The sequence below is a fragment of the Aristolochia californica genome, unplaced genomic scaffold (assembly GCF_029961685.1).
Source record: "Aristolochia californica isolate CCGP_79_NKW_82.1479 unplaced genomic scaffold, dmAriCali1.0.hap1 SCAF_9, whole genome shotgun sequence".
Classification (NCBI taxonomy): Eukaryota; Viridiplantae; Streptophyta; class Magnoliopsida; order Piperales; family Aristolochiaceae; genus Aristolochia; species Aristolochia californica.
In genome coordinates this window covers 31,693,167-31,719,389 of record NW_027182290.1, presented here as the reverse complement: position 1 = coordinate 31,719,389, position 26,223 = coordinate 31,693,167, and the positions used below count along the sequence as shown (strand labels likewise).

The 26,223-nt window shown below is 37.5% G+C and overlaps 3 protein-coding genes across 4 annotated transcripts; all 3 read right to left on the bottom strand.

Annotated features, from left to right (window-relative positions):
• Window positions 1-1,436: 1,436 nt before the first annotated feature.
• Window positions 1,437-9,304, bottom strand: LOC137941309 (farnesyl pyrophosphate synthase 1-like). The gene is made up of 12 exons (XM_068786659.1): window positions 8,985-9,304; window positions 5,446-5,470; window positions 5,141-5,256; window positions 4,850-4,936; window positions 4,154-4,270; window positions 3,958-4,046; window positions 3,476-3,527; window positions 2,498-2,593; window positions 2,360-2,404; window positions 2,175-2,264; window positions 2,004-2,075; window positions 1,437-1,923 (listed from the first exon to the last, which is right to left on the bottom strand). The coding sequence occupies exons 1-12, from the start codon at window positions 9,117-9,119 to the stop codon at window positions 1,795-1,797; spliced, it is 1,053 nt and encodes a 350-aa protein (XP_068642760.1). The 5' UTR covers window positions 9,120-9,304; the 3' UTR covers window positions 1,437-1,794.
• A 7,040-nt stretch (window positions 9,305-16,344) lies between these two features.
• On the bottom strand, window positions 16,345-18,259 carry LOC137941846 (E3 ubiquitin-protein ligase At4g11680-like). 2 transcript variants are annotated; one of them, XM_068787444.1, is made up of 4 exons: window positions 18,112-18,259; window positions 17,330-17,984; window positions 16,889-17,222; window positions 16,345-16,768 (listed from the first exon to the last, which is right to left on the bottom strand). In XM_068787444.1, exons 2-4 carry the CDS (start codon window positions 17,827-17,829, stop codon window positions 16,619-16,621), a joined length of 984 nt encoding a protein of 327 aa, XP_068643545.1. In that variant the 5' UTR covers window positions 17,830-17,984; window positions 18,112-18,259; the 3' UTR covers window positions 16,345-16,618. The 2 variants fall into 2 exon arrangements, with proteins under 2 accessions (XP_068643545.1, XP_068643544.1); XM_068787443.1 differs by having other exon boundaries at window positions 17,330-18,259.
• Window positions 18,260-20,064: 1,805 nt separating this feature from the next.
• On the bottom strand, window positions 20,065-22,825 carry LOC137941591 (uncharacterized). The gene is made up of 2 exons (XM_068787072.1): window positions 22,634-22,825; window positions 20,065-22,096 (listed from the first exon to the last, which is right to left on the bottom strand). The coding sequence occupies exon 2, from the start codon at window positions 22,029-22,031 to the stop codon at window positions 20,337-20,339; it is 1,695 nt and encodes a 564-aa protein (XP_068643173.1). The 5' UTR covers window positions 22,032-22,096; window positions 22,634-22,825; the 3' UTR covers window positions 20,065-20,336.
• Between the last annotated feature and the right edge of the window lie 3,398 nt (window positions 22,826-26,223).

The window sequence follows — 26,223 nt, the reverse complement described above, 5'->3', positions numbered from 1 at the left end:
CCCCGCGTTGGAAATTCACCTTTTTTTCAATTACCATTTTCAAATCCTAGTTATTGACGGGACGAGTTATATGAATCTATGTATATACGGCCAGGCTGCTGTGGAGTTGACACGATTCTCACGTGATATTAATCCGGTCGTTAATTTCAAAATTACGCCTTGTTATATACTAATAAAATCTTTCTTGACGTTTGACGAAGAGGCGGAATGGCGAAAAGGGCAAGAACTTTCCAGGGTTTAACCGCCTTTTCTGAAGCGGTCGGGCACCATACGAGTACACGATGCAATGCCGTAGGCGACTTTGTCACCGGGGTGTGGACCATGGGTGCCTTATTTTCTTCTATAATACAAAATATTTTGTATAGATAAATTAGGGAGGGCAGCCAGATTTTTTTTTTTTAATTTTACCGTACAAGGAACAAAAAGGGTTTTGGGTTCTCTCCCTATCTTTTTTTTTAATTTAGAATATAAAAAAATATTTTTTAAAACAATTATATTATTTATTTTAATAAAAATTCATATCAATTGGGCAAGAAGAAAGTGGTTTAAAAAATTTACCTAATCGTACGTTTTTGTACAAGAATAATAATTTACCAGGACAATTCAACCTAAAAGATTAGTGATTTAAATGCGAAAAGTCAATCTAATCAAGAGAAGTGGACCGGAACTAAATCAAGAGATGTGGACCGGAACTATCTCTGACACCCACCCTGCCCCTGATACCATATCAAGAGGTTGGCCAATACAACATAAAAAGTTAATCGGTTAAATACGAAAAACCACCGCTCACAAGAGTGGACAGAACCACTCTGACACCCGCCCCACGTAACGTGCCCCAGAACTTCCGATGTCAAGAGGTTGGCTAATACAACCTAAACGACTAATTATTTAAGTGCGAAAAGCCAACCTAAGCAAGAGAGGTGGACCGAAACCACCTCTAACACGACCAAATAGGGCACCACTTGAATGGGCACCTATCTAATCCTTACTTGAACAACTATAGTTCTAGCTACATTAAGTAGTACAAAAGTACAAAAAAGACGAATTAATTAAAAAAAGAGGGAAATAACTCTTTTTATAGAAAGGGTAATTTAATTTTAAATTTTAATTTAAATATAATTTAATGAGTATTTCGTTAGTAGTTTAATTTTTTGTGATATTTTCAAGTCATTCAATAGATTTTATTATTAATTTTATTTACTCATTAGACTCACCTGAGTCCCTTCTGTATTAACAAAGGTTAAAGGATGAGTGGCCGAAACCGAATTCATTTATTTGTAACGACCGATTCGTGGTGGCGTGTGTGAAGACAAAAGAACCAGACTTGGTATACAGATTGGATTAGTGGTAGATGGGAGAGATTCATGTGTTGTTTGGTAGGCCTGTCAACCCATCTGTGACTAATAACACGCTACTCCTGACAGGAAAGACAAATAAGACAGGAGATTTATGAGCTTTATCTCCCATTTAAAAGATCGACCAACCAGGAAAGGAGGTTGTCAACCAAGAAAGCAGCAGTCCAAAGAGCCAAAAATGATTGCCCATGCTACAAATGATTATGATCGACACTCTAATTAAAGTAATTATTTCAAAGATCATAATTGCCCATAACGGGATATCCACTACTACGATAAACAGAAACGGCGTTCAAATCAAACCCAGAGACAAAGAATTAAGAGAGATGGAAATGGACATCCTAGTTCCAACAACTTTTTCTTTTCTTTTCTTCACTTTTCTTTCGTTTTTCTCTTTTGAAAGCTAGACCGCTTCCAACTCCACCATTTCAAAGCAGTCCTACTTCTGTCTCTTGTAAATCTTTCCCAAGAAAATTTTCAAGACGTCCTGAACAAATGCACTTGGTTGGGCTTCAATTGAGGATATCAAATGTTCATAGCTTGCGTGCTCATACTCCTCAAAAACAGCCTGCACATGTTGAAAATTTATTATGAATTTTTCCTCAGATAGAAAATTGTAAATTAACAAGAAAATAAATGAAACCTAACCTGAAGATCGAGTTCCTTGTACAGTTCCTTCACCTTAGCCACATTGGCTGCATCTGGCTTCCCATAATTATCCTGATGACAGACTGTATGGGTCAGCAAAAACTACACTAGTTTCCCAGAAAGAAAAAAAAAGGACCAAAATAAAGATTGAAAAAAGGAAGCAAATCATACATATAACACGCTCTTCTGATCCTCATTGACACGATCAAGAGCTTGCACCACCAGCCAAGAGCACTTAAAATCTTCAATATCAGTTCCAATCTGATAACAGAAAAAAAAGGCATAACCAGATTAGCAAGTCACCTTACAAAAGAAGAAAATCAAGATTGAAAAGTGTAACTTGGACGGATGCATACCTTTCCAATAACTTCTGGAGTACCAAAGCAATCCAAATAATCATCCTAAGTAGAAAAAAAGGAGAGGTTTTGAGATGCATAATAGGAAGTCTAATATGGAAAATGACCTAGAAGAAAACTAGTCTCCTTGACAATTACCTGAACTTGGAAGTAGGTTCCCATCTCAACCAAAATATTTTTCACTTCCGTGAAGTTGTTCAAATTCTCACCTGACATAAGCAGAGCACAAGCAACCTATGCCAACAAATATTATAGATTTGAGTTAATAGCCCATAAAGGATTTGAAGTAAATTTTTGCGATTCAAGAAGTAAGAAGATCCCAATAAGCTCTCCAGTTTTAAATTACAACTAGAGAAATGCCGGCCACTGAATTCCAATTACTAGCAAACGAGCACTGTTGACAAGACACCAAAAAACGACCAAGAGCTCCTCCTCCATTTGTCAACAGATGAGTTGAGTAAAATGCTGTGGCTTCTGCACTCCTTAAACTTTAGATCTAAGCTGGGGAATACAATCCAGAGAGCAATTGGCCTGGGTGGTAAATAAGGTAGCCTCACTGAATGCTAGCTGTCTGGGCGTAGTAAGCGATAGTAAAATTGAAGTTTCCCATCTTTTCTTTCCTACTATCTATCTACACTACCAAAACATGTCCCTCCCATATTCTTCTAGCTTTTTGCTACTCAAACAAACAAGAGAAAACAAACCTTCTTTGCTTTTCTTTCTTGACACATTCTATGAAACCATAAACAGCCTAAATGAGACTGCAAATTATGTAAACCTGACCAACTCATTCACTCCATTTGGTAGCATTAAGGATCTACATCAAGACAAAAGTTAGGTCCACAGACAACTCTGTAAATTGCATATATTATGTACCTAACAAGTCAAATATGATGAACAGTAATGATCAAGTAGAAACCACAGCACCTATAAATTTGAAAAATTACTTAGACTGGCCCTATGGCTCAATGGCCAGGGGAAGAGGGCAGGGGATATTTCTTGGGTGAAGCCTTGGATTCAACTCCCACCGGGGTATGGAGTGTAGAGCATGTGTGTGTGCTATCATGTTTTGTTGTTATTTCAAAATAAAGTATAACAAAAAGAGGGTTTACTCACTGGAAGGTAGAATGAATAATAGGAAGTTTTGTATTGCACAATGCGACGATAACTGCATTACAATACAACATTAAGAATTAAAAGCTGTATAATTGTCAAAAAACTAAATCAGATACAAGTAGAGGAGCACCAGTATAATCTGCCCATGCTCAGCATTTCCAAAAACATTTTCAGAATGAATTCACATGTTAAACTATAGACACATCTCAAAGGCCACAATATGCACGTCATAAAACAGACCAACAGTATCGAAAGAACATGACAAACTACTTAACAGTAGTTCCAAATCAAATTGAATCATTGCTCAGTAAGTCCTAGGCTTATCTCCCTATGTTCATGTTGAATATAGACAAAATCACCTAAGCATCACACTATAGCTGAGATGGATTCAAGTGAGTAATAGAAAATAGAAACAGAAGGATGTTCGATGCATCAGAGGACCAAGCAATAGTGCAGTGTTACAGCACTTCTTTTGTACATACACTGATAACGTGTACTTGGATAGATCCTTTTCTCCTTCATGTGTAGTAATCAAATCCAGCATTTGTCCTGATGCTGTTTGAAACTCAACCTGGCAAAAGCATAACACGTGATAACATAAAATTAACCACAACATGCTCATTTTATTTTAAAACTAAGTGAACTAAAAGGACACTAATGTTATGGGAAGACAACCACCTCATTGAATAAATCCAAAAGATCAACATAGTATGGCTTCTCTCTGAAATGTTTCTGGAGCATTCTTGGGATATGGTTACGAAGTATAATCCCATCATTTGTAGCGATCAAGCCAACCTGGTGATAAGCGTTCCATACAAGTTAAAAGCCAGTGGCATATCAAACTGGTGGGTCATAAAAATGGTTGTGACCTCCCATGTTCTACTTGACCAGAAGAAGATGACTGAACGAGTCAGTTTTAAAAATGCCTATTCTTAAATAATCCTTTTGTTGTGCATATATCAATCTGGAAATACAGGCTGCTATAATTGCCTCATTATCACATTTACTTTTTGGCAAATGTTTTTTAAGAAACCAAACTGCAGCAATTTTATCAAACTTGAAACTTGTGTTTACCACAGAGGATTTTTTTTTTTTTTTTTTTTTTAAATCTAAGTAAAAAATTCATGAAGAGCAAAAACCCACAGAACATTAAATAAGAGTTAACTCTCTAAAATTTTAAATGGCACAGGAAGTATGACAGGTAAAATACAAATGGAACTGCAACCTATTTTTGGCACAGAGACAGGAGGAACAATTGTTGATGGAAATCCAAAGACCAGAACATGCGAACATACCGTAAATGACTATGAGATGAGCCGATAAATAGTAATAAGGCAAAGTCAAAGACAAACAGAACTCCATGGCAGGACGTACCTTAGGCAGTCTGAACCAACAAGGTTGTCCTCTCCGTGTATGAGACCCATCCATAATATCATCAAGGACAAGGAAATATGCTTGAAGCTGCAAGGAACATCATGATCAACAAGGATACACAATTAAAAATGTCATCCTTTAACATGAAAAACAATTATGCCAGAAGGGTGAGATGACTCATGGAATGATTCTCCAGTAGCAAAAGCCAGCAAGTGCATATGGAAAACAAAAATCAATAAAACCAAGAGTTTATCCATGATGAAATATATCTCAATAAATCCACACACATACCCATTCAATGCACCATCCCAACACACAAGCCAGGAAGATTTCACTTTCTTCCAATGTCTTTCCTTGCTGTAATAACCTGTAGCTATCAACCACAGAGCGTCCTCGGTTGAGCTTCCCTGCCAAGAGCATAAATAAAACAGAATTTAATAGGACAGAAATGTCTCAACAATACTTTCCAGAGACAAATCGGCATCAAGAGACACATCCATGCTTGAGGATAAAATCATAGACGCACTAAATGGTAAATACCAACCAGACTACATTGCTTAAATTAAAATACGACAGATAAAAGGCCAAATTCTCACCTCCAGGCACATTGTAGTCCAGCATCTGTAAAAGCAAATAAAGACATGATCAACTCACATGAGTAGATTGAAAGTTTTGAAGCATACTGCTTTCTTATTGAAAGAATGTGAAGTTGCAGTGAACAACAACAAATTAAAGTGTAAGGAAATATGCACAAATTGATTAGCTAATGACAAAGCCTTCATAAAGTTCAACAAAAACCAACATATGCGGCGAAATACTTAAAGCAGGGCATTTGTGTCTGGACAGAGATGTTAAGTATGCTGCTTCATTTGTATGATCCAAATATAATTATACATCAAAATTTGAAATTTGACAAGAAATTGTTACATTTATTGAAAGATGCTAACATACGGTCATGGAAAGGATACTCAAGTAAACTAAAATACGAGTTTTAAGAACCTTTTCAGAAAATAACTACTCCGTAAAAGAAAAATAAAAGAAAGAAAGACATGAAAAAGGAAAGTAAGTTCATACCAAAAGAAAGAAACATTTCAACTTAGAAGATAAGAAGTCCATGATGAACTACAACAAAAACAAATTTAACAAATTATTATATTTATTGAAAGATGTTAACATACGATCATGGAAAGGAAACTCAAGTAAACTAAAATACGCCAAGTTTTAAAAACTTTTTTCCAAAAATAACTACTCCGTAAAAGAAAAATAAAAGTAAGAAAGATATGAAAAAGGAAAGCAAGTTCGTACTAAAAGAAAGAAGCATTTCAACTTAGAAGATAAGAAGTCAATGATGATCTACACAACAAAAAAATTAAATAAGCAAATTTTACAAATTGTTACATTTATTGAAAGATGTGAACATAAGATCATGGAAAGGAAACTCAAGTAAACTAAAATACGCCAAGTTTTAAGAACCTTTTCAGAAAATAACTACTCCGAAAAAGAAAAATAAAAGTCAGAAAGACATGAAAAAATAAAGCAAGTTCGTTACCAAACGAAAGAAACATTTCAACTTAGAAAATAAAAAGTCAATGATGAACACAACGAAAACAAATTTAATAGGTAAATTTAACAAATTATTACATTTATTGAAAGATGTTAACATACGTTCATGGAAAGGAAACTCAAGTAAACTAAAATACACCAAGTTTTAAGAACCTTTTTGGGAACATAATTACTCCGTAAAAGAAAAATAAAAGTAAGAAAGACATAAAAAAGGAAAGCAAGTTCGTACCAAAAGAAAGAAACATTTCAACTTAGAAAATAAGAAGTCAACGATGAACTACAACAAAAACAAATTTAAATAGGCAAATTTACAAATTGATACATTTATTGAAAGATGTTAACATACAATCATGGAAAGGAAACTCAAGTAAACTTAAATATGCCAAGTTTTAAGAACCTTTTCTGAAAATAACTACTCCGTAAAAGAAGAATAAAAGTAATAAAGACATGAAAAAGAAAAGCAAGTTCGTACCAAAAGAAAGAAACATTTCAACTTAGAAGATAAGAAGTCAATGATGAACTACAACGAAAACAAATTTAAATAGGCAAATTTAATAAATTGTTACATTTATTGAAAAATGTTAACATACGATCATGGAAAGGAAACTCAAGAAAACTTAAATACACTGAGTTTTAAGAACCTTTTCCGAAAATAACTACTCCGTAAAAGAAGAATAAAAATAAGAAAGACATGAAAAAGGAAAGCAAGTTCGAACCAAAAGAAAGAAACATTTCAACTTAGAAGATAAGCAGTCAATGATGAACTACAATGAAAACAGATTTAAATACGCATATTTAACAAAATGTTACATTTATTGAAAGATGTTAACATACGATCATGGTAAGGAAACTCAAGTAAACTTAAATACACCGAATTTTAAGAACCTTTTTCGAAAATAACAACTCCGTAAAAGAAGAATAAAAGTAATAAAGACATGAAAAAGGAAAGCAAGTTTGTACCAAAAGAAAGAAACATTTCAACTTAGAAAATAAGAAGTCAATGATGAACTACAACAAAAACAAACTTAATTAAGCAAATTTACAAATTGTTACATTTATTAAAAGATGTTCACATACAATCATGGAAAGGAAACTCAAGTAAACTTAAATATGCCGAGTTTTAAGAACCTTTTCCGAAAATAACTACTCCGTAAAAGAAGAATAAAAGTAATAAAGACATGAAAAAGGAAAGCAAGTTCGTACCAAAAGAAAGAAACATTTCAACTTAGAAGATAAGAAGTCAATGATGAACTACAACGAAAACAAATTTAAATGGGCAAATTTAATAAATTGTTACATTTATTGAAAGATGTTAACATACGATCATGGAAAGGAAACTCAAGTAAACTTAAATACAACGAGTTTTAAGAACCTTTTCTGAAAATAACTACTTCGTAAAAAAAGAATAAAAGTAAGAAAAACATGAAAAAGGAAAGCAAGTTCGAACCAAAAGAAAGAAACATTTCAACTTAGAAGATAAGAAGTCAATTATGACCTACAATGAAAACATATGTAAATAGGAAAATTTAACAAATTGTTACATTTATTGAAAGATGTTAACATACGATCATGGTAAGGAAACTCAAGTAAACTTAAACACACCGAATTTTAAGAACCTTTTTTGAAAATAACTACTCCGTAAAAGAAAAATAAAAGTAATAAAGACATGAAAAAGGAAAGCAAGTTCATACCAAAAGAAAGAAACATTTCAACTTAGAAGATAAGAAGTCAATGATGAACTACAACGAAAACAGATTTAAATAGGTAAATTTAATAAATTGTTACATTTATTGAAAGATATTAACATACTACCATGGAAAGTAAACTAAGTAAACTTAAATACACCGAGTTTTAAGAACCTTTTCCGAAAATAACTACTCCGTAAAAGAAGAATCAAATTAAGAAAGACATGAAAAACAGAAAGCAAGTTAGTACCAAAAGAAAGAAACATTTCAACTTAGAAGATAAGAAGTCAATGATGAACTACAACGAAAACAGATTTAAATAGGCAAATTTAACATATTGTTACATTTATTGAAAGATGTTAACATATGATCATGGAAAGCAAACTCAAGTAACCTTAAATGCGCCGAGTTTTAAGAGCCCTGTCTGAAAAATAACTACTCCGTATAAGAAGAATAAAAGTAAGAAAAACACGAACAAGGAAAGCAAGTTCGTACCAAAAGAAAAAACATTTCAACTTAGAAGATAAGAAGTCCATGATGAACTACAACGAAAACAAATTTAAATAAGCAAATTTAAAAAATGGAAATATGCCAATAAATCCAAACGAGATAAGTTCGAACAGTCACATCTTTGCGACCACAAGACGAATTCAAATTAATGGATGCAGGATATAACTCAAAAAGGAAACTAAACAAATTGGCAGTCGGACGCACCAACAAAAAAAAACGGTATGTTGAAGTAACTGAGCAAAACGAAGGATAAAACATTTAAGGAAACCAAAAAAAAAAAAACTCTTTTGCTAAATGCACGATTCCGAGGAACTTCAGATCTTTTAGAATGTAAAATCAAGGGAAAATGTAGACGGATAAGATGCCAGAACTCTCACCCGCTCCACCCATTGGCGAGAATCGTCAGTGGATTCGAAAGCCGGATCTTGAAGGAGTTCGGATTTGAGACGCGAGTACACGCTGACGAACGTATCACGGAGATTGACGGTTTGGCCGTTGGAGGTCGCTGCCATGGCTGAAAATGTCGAAGGGATGCAGAGGATGTAAATGAGGGAGAGTAATGGCGATGATCAGCAAGGCCCTCTCCGATCCGGACGCTCCAGACGTATTTATAGAGAGGGAGAGGAGTCAGGTTGAACGGACAGCGGCAAGTTCGGCCGGGAGAGTGTTGTACGCGCTGTTTTTTTCTTTCTTTTTATTTCCCTGCCAAAAAAAAACAAAAACTCAAGGCTTCTATCCAAAATGAAATCCCGTGACCGGGTTACCGGAGGCTAGCATATAATTACGGAAATGCCAATCAGCTTTTTTACTCGTGCTTTATCTTCAAGAGTCTTAAATTAAAATTCTTTTGAAATACTTAAAAAATTAAAAGTTTAAACTTACTAAAACTGTTTTTAACTCATTTTAATTATAAATAAATAAATAAAATATTAATAAAAAGGGTAAATTTATCATTATTCTCATTACCTAATTAGAGTTAATAAAGGCTTGTCCACATGGAAACAAAATAGAGCCGCCAGCCCGAGCAAAAAAGTTGCCAAACGCAGGCGAAAGTTGACTGTCTTCCACGACCAGCCGGGAGGACGCATCCCGTGAAATTTTTAACCAGGTTTCAACTTAGGCGCCTGCGAGAGAATTTTAATTGATTTGCATCTGCAACAAGTCCGAAAGAGGCGTGGAATATTACCGATTAGATGCGTAGAACAGAATCTACCGTTTTTTCAAGTCCAACTTTGACGCCATTTACTGGCTGCTGTCAGATGAAAAACCAATGGGTTATATTGTAATTTCGTGTCATGTCATGCACTCGTGATGCATGCATGGTCATACGTACGGTGAGGGGTTTGTTGTCTTATCTAACACTAATATTAATTCATTTATTATATTTAATATTTTATTTTATGTCATTTTTTATTTTTAAAAAATCAATATTCGTCGCTGAAATTCTCTAATTTTAATTTAAAGATATAAAAAAATGCGAACGGTCACGTTCATAAAGGTCGGCCGAGATTCTCGTTTGTGGCATTAAAAAACAGAATCTCCGCGATTATATTGCTGGAAGGTACCCCTTGGTATCCATTGTAACTCCACGAGATGCTCCAAGCTTTTATGAAACTCCCAAAGCATGGGGGGTATTTATACCCCATCAATGATGGCCAACCACGTGGGCCTTCCCTACCAAACTGATTTGGAAATTTAATACGATAGGCAATCCTTAAAGCCAGTGGGGGTTTTTTAAAAGAGAATATGGTTGACCTAACCGTAAATACCATTATAGAGGAGAATTTGTGTGTAATGCCTAAATATTATTTTATCGATTAGTATAATCCATCTCTAGTACGAGTGAAACCAATTGTTTTCCTTATCGCCAGATCCTGAAAAACACAATAAGTAGAATAAAATCTGAGTAACAACTCATTGATTTGGCTAGTTGACTAACCGACAAAAAATTTAGAGGACACTTGGGAACAAAAAGCGTTAACTGAAGAAAAAAAATGAAGCAGGAGTAACATTGCCTACTCCTTGAACAAGAGAGGTAGAACCATCTTCAAGATTAATTTGTTTATCACACGGAGGCTCTTTTAAATCGGAAAAGAATCACAATATACCTGATATGTGTCTAGAGGATCCCGAGTCAAGAACCCAAGATGGTGGTTACAAGTGAATATGATAAACTGTCATACTTGAGTCAACACTGGTAGAAGTAGGAACTGGTATGGAAGGATGAACTACAAATACTAAGGTTGAAGTAACAAAGATCCTGGCAATGCGTTGAACAATCGGCTGCTACTGTTGTATCAATTGTTACATCTTATTTGGAGCACCCAGTGTAACCGACATAGAAGAATCTAAACCACTTCCACTATCACGAGTTGTAGAATTAGTTCATGCAGGTTTCCCAAATTTATCCCAATATATGTCAGAATAATGATTATTTTTGCCACGATGAACATACTTCCTTTCTGACTTACCATCACCACGTTCTCTACCTCTGCATAGGCCCTCTCTACTTTGCCTCTACCTCTACCTCTAGAGGAATCTGTAGGGGTTGATGTAGTGTTGGAAGCATTAAGAGCATTGACTTCCATTATCTTACCTCATTTACCTGTTCTAGGTACAATAGTTTTCTCAATCCTCATAATCCGATTAAAAGAGGTAGAGAGAGTAGGGATTTCATCTGAAACTAACACCTGAGTTTTAATAACATCAAATTCAACACCCAAACCATCCAATTTTTTTGCAACAAACAACTGATTTTGTTGTTTTTTCAACTCATTTTCATCCATACAAAACTAATGATATACATTGATATCCTGCCATATGCCAAGGAATACACTATAATATTATGTAACAGTTCGATATCCTTTTTTCAACCCTAAAAAATTTGTATACAACTCATAAATTCGAGAGAGATTACTCTCTTGTGCATATAAGATTCTAGAGACAGCTATAACATTTGTTGTCTCACAATTCATAACCTGATTTCTAAGAGTAGAATCAGTACTATTGATAATTCAGGTTGTAACCTGACCATCCTCTACCTCCCAATCATCATCTGGAGGCATTGGAAGATCATCTTGGATAAACTTCAACTTCTTTCTTCCCTTAAGATACATTTTTTTATTGAATTAGCCCAATTAAGATAATTAGGTCATGTCAATTTTTCAAAGTAATCATGATAGTATCATTTCTATCAAACCCAAAATTTACTCTAGTTGGGGTATAAACTTCTCTTGTCTCAACCATAATACTGATATTTAATCACAAAATAACCAATTTAAGCTTCCAAACAATTTTCATATTTATCGCCAAGGTGGGCCTCACTCACAAAATTAGGGTTAGGGCAAAACAATAGGATATATGCACTTCAACAATCTAATAACCGATAATTCACAACTACTTTAACCAATATCATGCAAAAGTGGTAACAATTAGGGTTGACATCATCAATTGGGTGATGATGCTGGCATCCAAAACAGTTGGGTGACACTGATCTAAAAAAATCCAATTAGGGCAATCAAAGTGTAGAGAGTCCTTCAAGGATTCATAAAGACTAGTAACCTTAAGATTATGGTAGAGAAAAGAAGAAGAATGTTTAACTTTGATCAACTAGCATCAAAACCTTGTAGTTTTTCTCCTTCTAGCAGGTCTTCCTCTTAAAAAATGGCAATAATCTGCAGTAAAATGATCCCAGCAACGATCTACTGCTCTGATACCATGTAAAAATCCAGATTTGGGTGAAGGAAGAGAAAATTGTGAGAAAAATGAGAAAGGAGAAAAATAAATTTCTAAAAAGCCTAGAAGACTTCATTAGGAATTATGTATGAATTCCCAGATTTCTTAAATAAGTGTTGTGAGTTATAAATTATAAAAAATACCCCTACACACTTAGTAAACCTTAATCTCCTTATATCTCCCTAACTACACATCCAATATATATGAAAATTTAACCACTGATATAATTTAACATGTAGAACAAGATTGCATAAAGAAACTTAACCACTAAAGTGGTAAAATAACCAAAATACCCCTAGATGTATTTTTTAACACTTTCTTTTGTGTGCTCTCCATGGCCGGATTCTCATTGGCCGGATTCTCACGATGGATAATCTTAGAAAAAGAGTAAATTCTGCTCCCTACAACCTTTGTCTTCTAGGCTGATGAAACTATCCCGCACCTACTCATACACTGCCATTTCTCTTAGAAAGTCTGGTCCTAGATCTTACTGCGCATTGGCATTACTTTTTGTATGCCTGAGCAATTATCTTATGTTTGTCAATTCTTCCAACATATCTCCATGACCAAGCTGGATCGCATGTTGGCCTCTACCTGCCTTGGACACATTCCTTGGCTGCTTTGGCAAGAGAGGAACAACAAGTAGTTTAGATAAAAATTTCACTCAACTGATGATATCATTGATTCGATTGTTGGGCATATTTCTGCATGACTTCACACAAAGGACATCTTCAACACCTTCAACGGTAACTCTTTGAGATTTAATTGGCGATGCATGGCTCAAATGGTAGGAAGCCACCGCCCACCAGCTTGTGCCCCCTCCCCAAGGGGTTTTTAAGCTAAACTTTGATGGAAGTACTCGGGGAAACCCGTGCCTGGTTGGGTTTGGAGGCATTATCAAGATGCCTATGGTAATATTTCGTTCTTCTATGCTGGCCCGTTGGGCGATTCGGATTCTACTGCTACTGAACTCCTAACCTCATACCATGGGCTAGCTACCCTTCGCAAACATCTTCGATGCCCCCTCATTGCTGAAGGTGATTCCAATGTTGTCACCCACTGGTCATCCACTGGTGTTACTCCACCTTGGAGACACTAGCATATTTATCACTGTATTTCTGACTTCGTTGCCAACCTTACTTGTACCTGGTCTCATGTTCCTTGTTCAGCCATTTCTTTGGCAGACGGTCTAGCTAAACACGGGACCTCACTCCCTAACAGGAGACCCTCTTATTATGTAATATTTCTCTTGCTTAATATATTACCACTTTTATAGGAAAAAAATTGAAATAACCAAGATAAATATCCTTTTGGATTACAGGTTATGAGAACTCGATGTAATAGAATAGGGGTGTCAAAAAAGATTATTGGTGTTGAGCAGACCAACTAAAGAGGCATTGCAAAAACGTTGCACAAGGACCTTGATGGCTTGCTTTCGACTTGGAAATACATAGTGGAGCATAGGGGTAGCATCGAGCCGAGCCGAGCCAAACCCGAACCTGCCTATGTTCGAGCCGAGCTTGATTTAAATATTTCGAGCCGAGCTTCAAGCCGAGCCTAAAATTATTATCAAGCTCGAGCCCACCGAGTTCGAACCGAGCTTCGAGCCAAACTCGAGCCTCAACATACATTTAAAATTTTTCAAAAAATATATATTAAATAAAATATATATAAAATTATACATACATTTTACATAAAAGTGGGCATAACCTATATATATAATACATGTATAAGATTGGGCATAACCTCTACTTAAAATTAAACATAATCTATATATATAATACATGTATAAAATTTGACATGTCCTCTATTTAAAATTGGGCATAATCAACATACATAATACCTGCATAAATACTCCATAAAATTGTTTATACATTCCATAAAATAGTCTAAACACTCCATACACGGCATAATATTATAAATAAATTTCATATAATAATCAAACACAACAAAATTAAATAAAATATCACTATCAATTTACAATCACCCAAATAAAAACTATAAATCCATTATAAATTTACAAACTATACTTATTTCTCTTCATGCTAGAAAATAATATACGTCCTTGCTTGAGCAAAATCTTCACCTGTGACAAAAACAAAAATTAAAATTAGTTATTGTCAGATAAAAAAATACTATTCCACTAGTAGTTACTTAATGTTGTTAAAAATATTAAAATTACCATGATGAGAAAAACATTAAAAATCATGTAGCTGGTAGCATTATCTCTGCACTCTTCTTCTCAGGTTGTAATCATAAAACAAAATTTTAATAAATAAAACTAAAAAATATCGTAATAAATAATTAATCAAAGAAATTCACCTTTTGATTTTTCTTTATACCGTGAAGAGTCTGAACCCAACCACTGTCGCAAATCAAAGTTTGAAATATATTTGATACCAAGGAAGAACGATACGAGTCTATTACTCTACCACCAGCACTAAATAATGACTTCCAAGCTACTGTGGATATGAGAATTATAAGGGGGTTAGTCAACAAACTTAAAATTTGAAGTTCATCTTCATCTCCTGCTTCAAATTTATTTAATTCCTCTACATGAAATTCAATTTCAAACTTGGTGTTAGTGAGGATGAGTTCATATACATTGGAAAACAGTTTCTAGTGTTAGTGCCCCAAAATAAGAAAAATATAAAAAACAAGAAAATAAGTAACTTATAATAGTATACTTAATTAACATAATATTTAAACCCCCAATTAGGTAAAACAAACATGATTACAACACAAATAAGTAATTTAATGTATAATTAAAATAAATTAATATATTAATTAATTAAATTAGAATTACAGTATTTAATGATTGTAGTTTATTATACAATAATACAATAATTACGTGAGCCAATTAACTGTGTACATGATTAATTATAAAAAATAAAAAAATAAAAAAATAAACATGAAAATTTGATCAAATGCTAACTTTAACACACTATATTTTTACGTATTATTGCATTGTCCAGAGGAAAAACAGGCTTAGAATAGAATTTGCCATTTTTTTTTTTTTATAAAAACCACACGTGCGAGTTCGCACGCTGTGCAGGATGGCACGTCGAGGGGGGAAAATAATCTCCCCCCCTCAACTTAGGTCTCCGAACTTTAGGTATCCGGGCGTTCCCGTTCCAGCGAGATCGATGGCCGGCTGATTTGACGGCGGCAGCAGACGGTGGTAGGGGGTGACGACGACGGGAGAAGATCCATAGCAGCCGCTCTAGTTGGGGTACGACGAGGCGAGGGTGACATTACAGGAGTCGACGACGACGACGATGAGAGGCAGAGAAGGCGATGAGCGGGGGGAAGGATTTGGTGCGGCGGCGGAAGGGGCACCGGCGACGAGAGGGAGAAGGGAGATGGAGGCCGTGAGAGGGAATTTCAGAGGAAGAAGAGAGAAGGGAAGGAGGAGAGAGCAAGGGAAGGAGAGAGACCGGAAAAAAAAAATTCGGGAGAGAGAGTGCGAGACTCCTGAAAATTTGCCCCATCCCGCCACTCGTTAAATTAACGAGTCGGCTCGCGAGCCAAACCTGGCTCTACTCGAGCTCGGCTCGTTAACCTAAACGAGCCCATTTCTGAGTTCGAGTTCGGCTCGAGCTCGATATATAACGAGTCGAACCGAGCCAAATACGAGCCAGCTCGGTTCGAAGCCACCCCTAGTGGAGCATGCAAAATCTACTGCTCTTGCAGCAGATGACGGTGTAGATGGGACCGTAATTGGCTTTGAAGCTATTTTGGTTAGTGTGGTCTTAAGAGTATGCATGAAGAGCTTGTTTCCATATTGAATCTCTTTACTTTTTGTGCCATGTTGATGACTGACTAAGAAAACATAGTTGGTAATGTGTCTTTAATGAATCTTATAGTGGTTATGCCTTTGCCTATGTTTCATAAAAGGGGAGGAAAATCAAGAAACCTAAATCAAGATCGGAAATCAATAACTTGTGGTAAAATATATGATCTTGATTTAAATTGGGTATCTTCTCCAAACCTTTAAAAAAATAGAAGAAAAAGAAGGAAATATTTGTGCATGGCTTTAACAGTTGCTCATAATTTCCTCTGTCTTGATGCAAATGGGAGGCCATGGAATGCTTGTTCAGGGGACATCACAAGAGAAAGCTATTCTTGATGTCAACCTGGCAGCTGCAAAAGAGGTTCAGAGGAAAATCTTGGTTTTGGGCTTTGCCTTACAATGTTTAGTAATCTCATTGACAGGCAAGGAAACAATTCACTCAATGTTACAGGAGCGTACTGGTAGAGACGATGGTGCAGTATCTTAGCATTTCTCAATTTCCTGTTTGCAAAGAGGACAGCAAGATATGATCCTCAGCCACTGATCGACACATCTTAGGTGAAACAGATGTGAGCATGGCAACTGCCTCACTTCTTCCTTGTCTCTGTATCTGGCTAGACAAATACAACATTCCTGCGGAGTCAAACACGAAGCAGAAACGAATCAAATCAGTCTAATGAAGTTGATGAAGGTAAAGCACAATTCAAATGGCGGGCAGTGACTTTAGTTCGCACAGAAGAAAAGGGAACTCACTGAATTTTCATCAGAAACTTCTTTGAATTTCCATTTGGGAAGGCAAGAAAGTTGATCATCTGACGCACCCCGATCTACAGAGCCCAAGTTCATGTTGTATCCAAGCATATTACTGATCATCGGAACGAGGCAGCAGAGCAAGAGAAACAGTAGGAAAGGAAACGAGTAGCTAATAGCATTCCATGCCAGAAGGGAGGTGCAGAGTATATGCAGCTTTGGAGCTTGATCATAATTTTGAACACGGGAATCAAACACCCAAACGTTACCCATCACAAACCATATCGCAAAGAAGAGTTCAAGGAAAGTCCTGGATTTGTTCATCAGATGCGAATTCCTGTCACAAAGAAGATCGATCAAGCGTTTGAGAAATTAACTGAAGAAGCAGTTACATGGTACACACCGCTGTTGAATCATTTCGAACTCAATTTACAGCATATTTACCTGGACTCTTCGCCATTTCTTTGTTGTTCGATGTCGCCAAAATGGAGACCATTCCCTTGAGTCACATAACGATGGAGAAATCTCCAGTACAGAAGAGGAAGACTAAGCAGGCTTCCAACATCATAGCCTACGACCCAAATCCTTAGCGGCCACACTGGCTTTTCATTGTTGGAGATTGACAAAACGAATGTTATCGCGCTTATCTGAACAACCAAAACAATGAATTCCAACGCAATCCAGGCACTTGAATTGAAAGGATTCGAACCCAAGTCGGACCGTGATCCGTTCTGGTACAGGAAAACCCTTCTCAAGAAGCTAAACCATCTGGTCCTTGAAATTCTCATCGCAGTCCTCGTCATTATTGACAATGGCGGAGTGCGAGTGGACACGTCTTGATTTGTACCACGATCATCTTCATTGACCCCAGAATTTGATGCATTTGAAACAGGATCGTCGAAGTTACGTGTGAAGTGCGATGCAATATGAGAGCGAGTGCCCATTAGATTCTAAACTGGGAGGTGATCTCTCAAACTCTGTAATATCCGCCACCAACTAAGAAGGATACAAATAAGTTCCTCAAAATTCTCAATTTACGGCACCGAGAATTCTTCATAATGGGAAAGCTCTAATGGAGATTCCGCAGCTTGCAATCTTGCTGAAACATCAGTGGGGAACGCCTCAGCATTCACAGACTGATGATTGGAAAGCCCACTGACTCCAGCTCTAAAAGATACAAAACATGAAATTAAAGTGCTGACGAGGGAAGAAACATTAACAGATACCTTTCGTGCTGTTGCAGAATGACTGAATTTACAGCACAATGGTCACATGAGCTTCATCCATGAAACCTGAGCAAACAAGACGATTAAACACAGAGGATAACCGTCAAACATGTAGTCTGCTACTGATCGAACTACGATCGAGGACTTAAACAATTTGGACTGTCATCACGAAGTCGGGTTGGCGGAGGAGATGGATCAGAGGGGAAGAAAGAAGGTAGAGTTGGGTTAGACGGCGACCAGAAATCCAACAGCTTTGCTTCAAATGTAAGAGAATGACCAGAAACTAACCGTTGGCCTAACCCGCCATGGCTGATTAATTTACTGGCGAAGTAAACGATATTGAGAGCAACAGATCTTCAACTCCAAATCTCCCCGACGAAAGAAATCGAATAAAAAGCAAAACCCAGAGGGACTTTATCCGAAGGAAACGAGCAAGAGACGGTTGATGCTTCCCTTTTCGTTATTTTCAATTTTTCGAATTTTGGCGGGTGCGGATATTGTGACGAAGCAAGGGCGCAGTTGGCTACCAAACTCAGCCGTTTCGTTCTTCTGAACCATTGACGCCTCGCCTTTCTCATGATAACCACAATACCCTTCTGCTCGGATTCGTTCTGAAGAAGATGATCCAACTCAACCATAATCTTAACTGCAGAAATTTCAAACAGGATTCTAAGGAGACCTGGCAATTAATTTAACGTTAGATTTAGCATCATCCAGAATAAAATAAGATACCAGTTTAAAATTTAAAACTAGGTATCCATCTATTCAACTTTTTCCTTCTTTCTGAACCACAATTAAATAAACTGTTTACGGTTATTGCCTTAGATTTGAAACCAAACCCCACTAGAACAGAATGGGCTCGCACGTAGAAATTACCTTATTTCTGAACGATAAAATTGCGGAATTCTATTTATAACGATATCTCAACTTCCCGAATGAAATTACATGCGTGGTACTCGGTCAAGGACTTGTGACTTGAGAGGAGAGAGAAACAGAGAAAAATCTGTTTCTCTTATAGAAAGGAAGGGGAGGATTGTTAAATATTCAGCTTGTTGCTTTGACTGGGCGGATGATGCTGAACAAACTCCATCAGAAGCTGATACCAGTTATCATGGAAAGCAAACTAAGTTCCCGTTAGTGGACACTTGGCCAAGGGTGATCTACTTCCTCTGAATGGTTTTCTCATAAGGACGACACAATGGTCTTCCATGAAAATATATTTTGATAAAAAACAGAATTCCTTCCCTCATAAACTTCTCAGAACTATTTTCTTCAGAAAAGGATTCGCTTCCATACCAGAACAGAAAAGTTTTCCCACTATGGCGGCTCACATTGTCAATGGACTTCCAAAAACTTACCTTGCAGCCTCTCTTTGAATACTATCAGGTCTCAAACAACTCGTAGAAAATAAAATGCAACTAAACGTCACTCTGCATCGATGCTGCCCTCGTTCCCGCCATAATGTTAAATTGCTCACTGCATGCAATTTGGTGACCTGTTCATCACGAGAAAAAGCACCGAAGACCAAATTTCTTCCAGTTATCGTATTTACTTTATACTATATTAGTACTAAAGAAATAAAGGCCAAGTGTTTTCCTTTGTAAGTCTTTAATTTAGGGCTTCAAACACAAATTTTGAATTTTCGTTTATTATCACTACCAGTCAGTGAGATACCCAGAGCTCAATAAATTATTGAGATGGTACAATGTGTGAAGGGCATTATCCTTTATCTGCATGCCATGAAGGTCTACTCACACTACTTTTTCCTTTAACACTATTTTTTTTTCCTTTCTAAAAGCAGGATACTGAGAATTGACATTATGTGCAAACACAAAAGAAGTAATCGAAGAACATATGAACCAAAAAAAAAAAACTGAAGAAGAGGAGTGGTTTAGAATGGTCAAACACCCAAATTAAAATGAAGTAGTTGCAAGTACAAGCTCATTAACAGTATAGTCAACTAATCTCATTGGTTGCATTAACAGCAGTGTAATCAAACATTACGAAATGATCCTTTTGTAACTAGTACAACATGCTCATGCAAAACGCTGAGAAGACAACAGTACAAATACCTACACGTACATTAATACATACTCAGCAGTCCTACCTATATTGTAAAGCCCCATAAAATGAGATGTAAGCTATCACTTTGAACAACAAAGATTGCAGCTACAATACAAATGAAAATGTAAGCCATTCCACAAAACTTCAAACCTTCGTTTAGATCAAGAGGATGAGCGGCAGGTATTGATCCCATCCTTGCAGTCAGATGTGAGATCATTGAATGTTTCAATCTGCTTTTTCCCTCTCAAGAACACCTCAGTGTCAACCTCCACACTCATGTACCCATCAAATTCCACTGGAACTCCATTATTAAGCTTCTTCGTATCCATGTACCACTCACTGTTCTCGTCCCAGAGATCTCGGTAGTCCTGAAGAAAGTGGGTAGTATACTTATCTTTCAAAGGATCAAAGAATGGTATGTCAGGTTCGTTAGTTGCAATGTATAGGTGCCTCCCTTCATCAATCTTCTCACGCAGCGTAGAGAGAAGATTTGCAGGAGATGTGTCCAAGGCCAGATTAGGCCAGAGCTCAGTGTTCTTTGCCTTCTCCCCTCTCACAACATGAACAGAGTCAAAATCCCAATTCAACCTTGCAGATATTGCAGACACTATGTCCATCAATCGTCTGGATTTCCAAAGAAGGTGCCAAGGGCGTTGAATAACAGACTCAGCCTCACCCTCACACACCCGGTACCAGTAGTTATCAGGCTCCACTGAACCAAACTTCCTCATAATTAATGCATCCTTCACATCGAATAGCTTCATTGGAGTGACCTTGAAGTCCTCAACAAGGTGAAGAGCTAAACCATCTTTCTTCTGCCACTTCCCCCAATCTGTCCAAAATTGACTCTGGTCCAACACGGAAGCTGACTCCTTCAAATGCTCAAAATCAAAATAGAACCTGAAATCCTTCCCTTCCTCATTCTGATTTGATGAAGTGTACATTGAGGACAAACAAATACTCAAATCCATAACTAGAGTCCGATTAAGGTACTGGGCCTCACCCAATGCACACAAGAAACTCCATATGTAATGATTCATGCTCTTGCAGCGATCACCTCCACCCGCGTACATCAAGTAGTGGCCACTACTGAACTTTCCTTCCGATACCACTTGTGGAAGTGAATCATTAACAGCTTCACCAATTACTTGTACAGAAGGACCAGGAACTACGGTACCCTTGGCAGCGGGTTCAAACCCTGGTTTCTGATTCTTTCTTTTTTTCCTTGCATTAACACCAGAATGGTAATCCCCAATAGAAATTACTGAGTAGGTGCAGTTATCTGACCTAGATAAAACAAACCTCCGGTAGTCCTTGTAAAATGAAGCTGTTTTACCTTCCTTAGGTCTAAAGCGCCATGCCAAATCACACGTACTATCATCTGAACCGGGAACAGATTTGCCAAATCTATAGAAGTGAATGTCTTTGAATTTCTCTATGGCAGATCTCATCATTAAATGGAAAACTTCAGGATCTGCACAGTCTATTCTACTATTTACTTCACAGTCGGAGGCAAGAGCTGTGGGCACAGATAAATCACTAAGTGCAACATCAGTAACGTTTATGAATGTTCCAAATGCAGATTGGTTTGAAGTCATAAAGTCTTCACCAGTCTTGAGGACGGTTTCATCAGATCGAAAGGTGGCATTGGAGGTGGACGTGAGGAAGGTGGTGAGCTTGGTTGAGGGGTGGAAGAGAGGATCTTCGGGCTGGTATGTTGCAGCAATGATGGTAAAAATTAACACTCCTAAGACAAAGAGTGTGAAACAGAGATTTCCAATCATGGCCATCGCATTTTGTCCAAGGTTCTCAGCTCGGAAACTTCCGGATCTGTTAAGAGGTTGTCGACCAAACATCCTTTCTACGTTGTGAAGTTAAAGGACGCCAGAAAGCAGTTTCTGAAACCGTGATTGAATCAGTTCTGAAAAGAAGCAGCTCCAAAAAATGAGAAGTGTTATGTATTTCTTCATTTGGCATAAAAGATGTGAAGGAAACGAATAAACAGAAAAACTTTTTAGATTTAGTAACAAAACGTCTTTATTAGAAAAGTAGAAAATTAGGGTTCTATACACTAAACAGAAAGAAAAAAAAAAACAGAAACGATAGGATGAAGCTGAAGCGGTAAACACTCGACGGTTCTACAAAAGAGTCGTCCACCCACTCCAAAAAAAAAAATCAAATCCATAAAAAAAAAGACTAAATTTCCAGAGATCAGAGCATAAAGTTCTCGAAAAATAAGGATATAGATTCAGAAATACAAGAAATGGATTTATGTAGACAAATCCTTCATAAGAACTGTTTCACCAGTTAGATCTCAAATAACGAGTATTCAGAGAAACCTTTGCAAGTAAATGTACGTAAAGAACATCCGCGACCATCCAGTTTTCTAATCTGTAAGTGTCTGGGCAAGTATAAAAAGCGCATTGAGACGTTCAAAAGAAAGAAATTCTTAGGTTACCGAATCACTCGCCCCTTCTTTCACACGTCCACGGATCCGAGAATACCCGGCATTTGGATCTCGATTCGCCGATACCACGAACTCTCACACACAATTGCCGAGCGCTCTCTCTGTCTCTCCGATGAGCTGTGACTTTTTTTCTATCGTTTATTAGCTCTCGAGAGCATCCCGATTAAACTACAAAGGTACACTTTAAAACGCGCCACGGTGCGTAGTGTGTGCACTGCGTGAAATTGGTCGAGGTTCAGGTAACACCGCGTGGCGTATGCTACTAATTCGGTACCCTGTACGCCAATAATGAGCCAGGGAGTTTCGCCTTTGGACGCACCGACAAGCGTAAAAAAGGCGAGAAGACACGGTAATTGAATTGACGGGAACTACCATTGTGTCATGTGTAGGTCACAAGCAGGCAGGCAGGCACACGGGCGGGCCACGGCCGTCGTGTCCCATATTTTACTCTCTTAATAAGACAAACCCCGTCACTGGAATAAGGCTTTCAAACATGGCTAATTGCATGTGGGTGACTTTGCATCAGCCAACACGAATTGCTAACCACATCCTACTGTCAGACCATTTCATGCATCATCTAAAATAATTGAATTGCTAACCACATCCTACTGTACCGGGGGAGCGTCGGCAGTGGGCGTAGCATCAGGTTTGCGGACGGATGCGGATCGGAACATTTCATGCCGAGGGTTTGCAGAATTAGAGTCAGTTTCAGAGAAAGGATTCAGTTCCATCGGAGAGGAAGAAGACTACCCACCCTCAGTCGTACCTCACCATCACAGCTTCGCCAACAAAGTAAGATATTTTCATTAACGTATGAGCAAATTGGGAAGCTGAATCATCCCTAACTTGCTTAAAACTGCAGTAAATTGCTTACATTGATCTCCATAGAAGTCAGTTGGACGTTGCCATCGGCGACAGAGCGTCAGTGTCTACGCACATGGGCGCTGCGAAGCCCACCGGCATTGAAAGCGCCGGCATTAGGAAGACTCTTGGAAGAGCGAAACCTGTTCAGGAGCACCGGTTTATGCATTCTCCGGCAATCCCGACGGAGCCATTTGATCGCTAGAGCATTGACGGTGTTCTCAGCGCGTGTCAGCCGACGGTTCATGTTGGAATTGGTTGCTTGTCTTTAATATCCACATTGCGCCTTCTCTAAAAGTTCGATCTTTTAGAACAATTAGTTTCAATATAGTATCAGAACAGGTCGGTCGTGTGTTCGAATCCAGCTGCCCCCAATATCTGTGTTGAAGAATTTGGTCCCCCGATTTGTGGGGGTTGTCCCGTGTTGTGAGTGTCGCACGTGCGGGGGAGTGTTGGAATTGGTTGTCTGTCTTTAAGCCAATTCCAACAATTCACGCATGAGAATCATGTGTTGGCACCGCACATCGGCCGGTGACGCTGTCATAAGACAGCGTTGAGTTGTTGATGGAGGCCGGCAAAGGTTCTCGTGCCTCTATAGCAAAAGGGCAGTGCTCCCTGGCCGTCGACGACGTAGGCCTACTTTCAACGGGAAGCCGATGTGTGGCGGGGGGTCAACGGTGGCCACCATCAAACTCCCCCCTACACGTGGCTGGAGGTTGAAGACGACCCCCAGAAAATAAAAAAAATAATTTTTTTGAATCATATGATTGTATGATTTAAATAACAAGTCGGCAACTCAGAGACTTGGACAGGTTGAGTCGGCCCGACTCAACCGTTCCAACTCGATAAAACTAGTCTCCCAATGCAATTTCTCCTATAATTCATATGAATTACATAATTGTGCATGCACATATAGTTACTGTACATATTTTGTTAATTTTTTAATTCTGAATTTTTTTATTTAGGTTTATGTATATTTTAAGTTAACCTAAATAAAATGAATTAATAATTGACATCAATTTTAGTCAATTATTTTTTATGTCATATTTTTTGAATACATTTAAATAATTGAGTAATTGCCACAACATTTTTTATTACGAAAATATCTAGTGACATTAAGTTTAGTCACATAAAGTTAATGACATAAAAAATTGTGATTTATCATGAAGATATAATAATTTAACCCCACAGGGTAAATGTTATATTAAAATAATTAATCAAGATGGCAAAGAAATACTTTAAAAAAAAATCTAGTTACCCACAGGCCTAGAATATTCCTTTACAAATAAATTTTGTGGGTCCCATTATAAAAAGACATAAATCGCATGTGTTATAATCTAAGCCCACAGGAAATATTATAATGACACGTTGATTTTTTTTTGAATTATTTATATGGGTAAATATTTAAAAAAATGGTTTCATTACATGTTTATTGATCTTGGTTTGGCACTTCAAGTGGATGAACCTCCAAATCCCACGAAAATCCAGTACCCAAATTGAGAAAACATCATTTGAATTTTGGAAGTGATCCAATTGATTAAGTTTGATGTTTATTAAGTCTCATATTGGAAAGAGTATTCGTGGCTCCATTCCTGAATGTGCCAAAGTAAAGGAATATCTTCAAGTTATTCAGGAACAGTTTGAGACGACAAGGCATTAGCGAACACCCTGATAACCCAAATGTGTTCTATGAAATTTATTAGCACCAAGGTGACAGCGGCTAGCTAATACAACCCAACAGACCGATCTTTTAGGTGCGAAAGCTACCGCCTACAAGAGTGGACGAAACCACTCTGACACCCACCCCGCCCATTCTTGACCGCCTCTTACGGGATTCGAACGCGGGACGTGGCGTGCCCAGCTCTGATACCATGACAACGTCTAGCCAATACACCCAACGGACCGATCTATTAGGTGCGGAAAGCTACCGCCTACAAGAGTGGACGAAACCACTCTAACACCCACCCCGCCCATTCTTGACCCCTTCTCACGGGATTCGAACGTGGGACGTGGTGTGCCCAGCTCTGATACCATGACATCGGCTAGCCAATACAACCCAACAGACCGATCTTTTAGGTGCAGAAAACTACCGCCTACAAGAGTGGACAGAACCACTCTGACACAAAGATGTGCGTGAACACATCATGCAAATGTGGGATATGGCCGCAAGACTAAAATCAAAGGAGATTGATATGTCTGAGCCATTTTTGGTCTACTTCATCCTCAACTCGCTTTCGTCTGAATATGCACCCTTCAAAATCTCTTATAATACACAAAATGAGAAATAGTCTATTAATGAATTTTTGACTATGTGTGTGCAAGAGGAAGGGAGGATGAATCAGGAGAGAATCGAAAGTGCGCAGTTGATGACTCGAGACAAGAAGCCTTTTAAGAAATGGAAGGGAAAAAGGCCTTTTAATAAGGAATATAAAGGCGTTGTCAAATGTTTTTTTTGCAAGAATAAAAGACATAAAGAACACCCCAAGTTCAAGCATTGACTTGAAAATAAAGGTAATTTCATATCCTTATTGTGTTTTGAATCTAATATAACTCATGATTCTTATAATACTTGGTGGATTGATTCTGGTACTACAATCCATGTTGCCAACACCATGCAGGGTTTCTTGAACCAACAAAAACTAACGCCAAGTGAATGCTCCATCTATTCAAGAAACAAGATGGGTTCACATGTAGAGGCGATTGGAACTTATAGACTTGTC

Coding starts and splice junctions, on each gene's coding strand:
- LOC137941309 (XM_068786659.1), bottom strand. CDS start 9,119: ATGGCAGCGACCTCCAACGGCCAAACCGTCAATCTCCGTGATACGTTC. Junction 5,471..8,984: donor CTCGCCAATGGGTGGAGCGG/GTGAGAGTTCTG, acceptor TTGCTTTTACAG/ATGCTGGACTACAATGTGCC. Junction 2,265..2,359: donor CTCCAGAAGTTATTGGAAAG/GTATGCATCCGT, acceptor TTCTGTTATCAG/ATTGGAACTGATATTGAAGA.
- LOC137941846 (XM_068787443.1), bottom strand. CDS start 17,829: ATGGGCACTCGCTCTCATATTGCATCGCACTTCACACGTAACTTCGAC. Junction 17,223..17,329: donor AGAAATGGCGAAGAGTCCAG/GTAAATATGCTG, acceptor TCTTTGTGACAG/GAATTCGCATCTGATGAACA. Junction 16,769..16,888: donor AAGTTTCTGATGAAAATTCA/GTGAGTTCCCTT, acceptor TTGACTCCGCAG/GAATGTTGTATTTGTCTAGC.
- LOC137941591 (XM_068787072.1), bottom strand. CDS start 22,031: ATGTTTGGTCGACAACCTCTTAACAGATCCGGAAGTTTCCGAGCTGAG.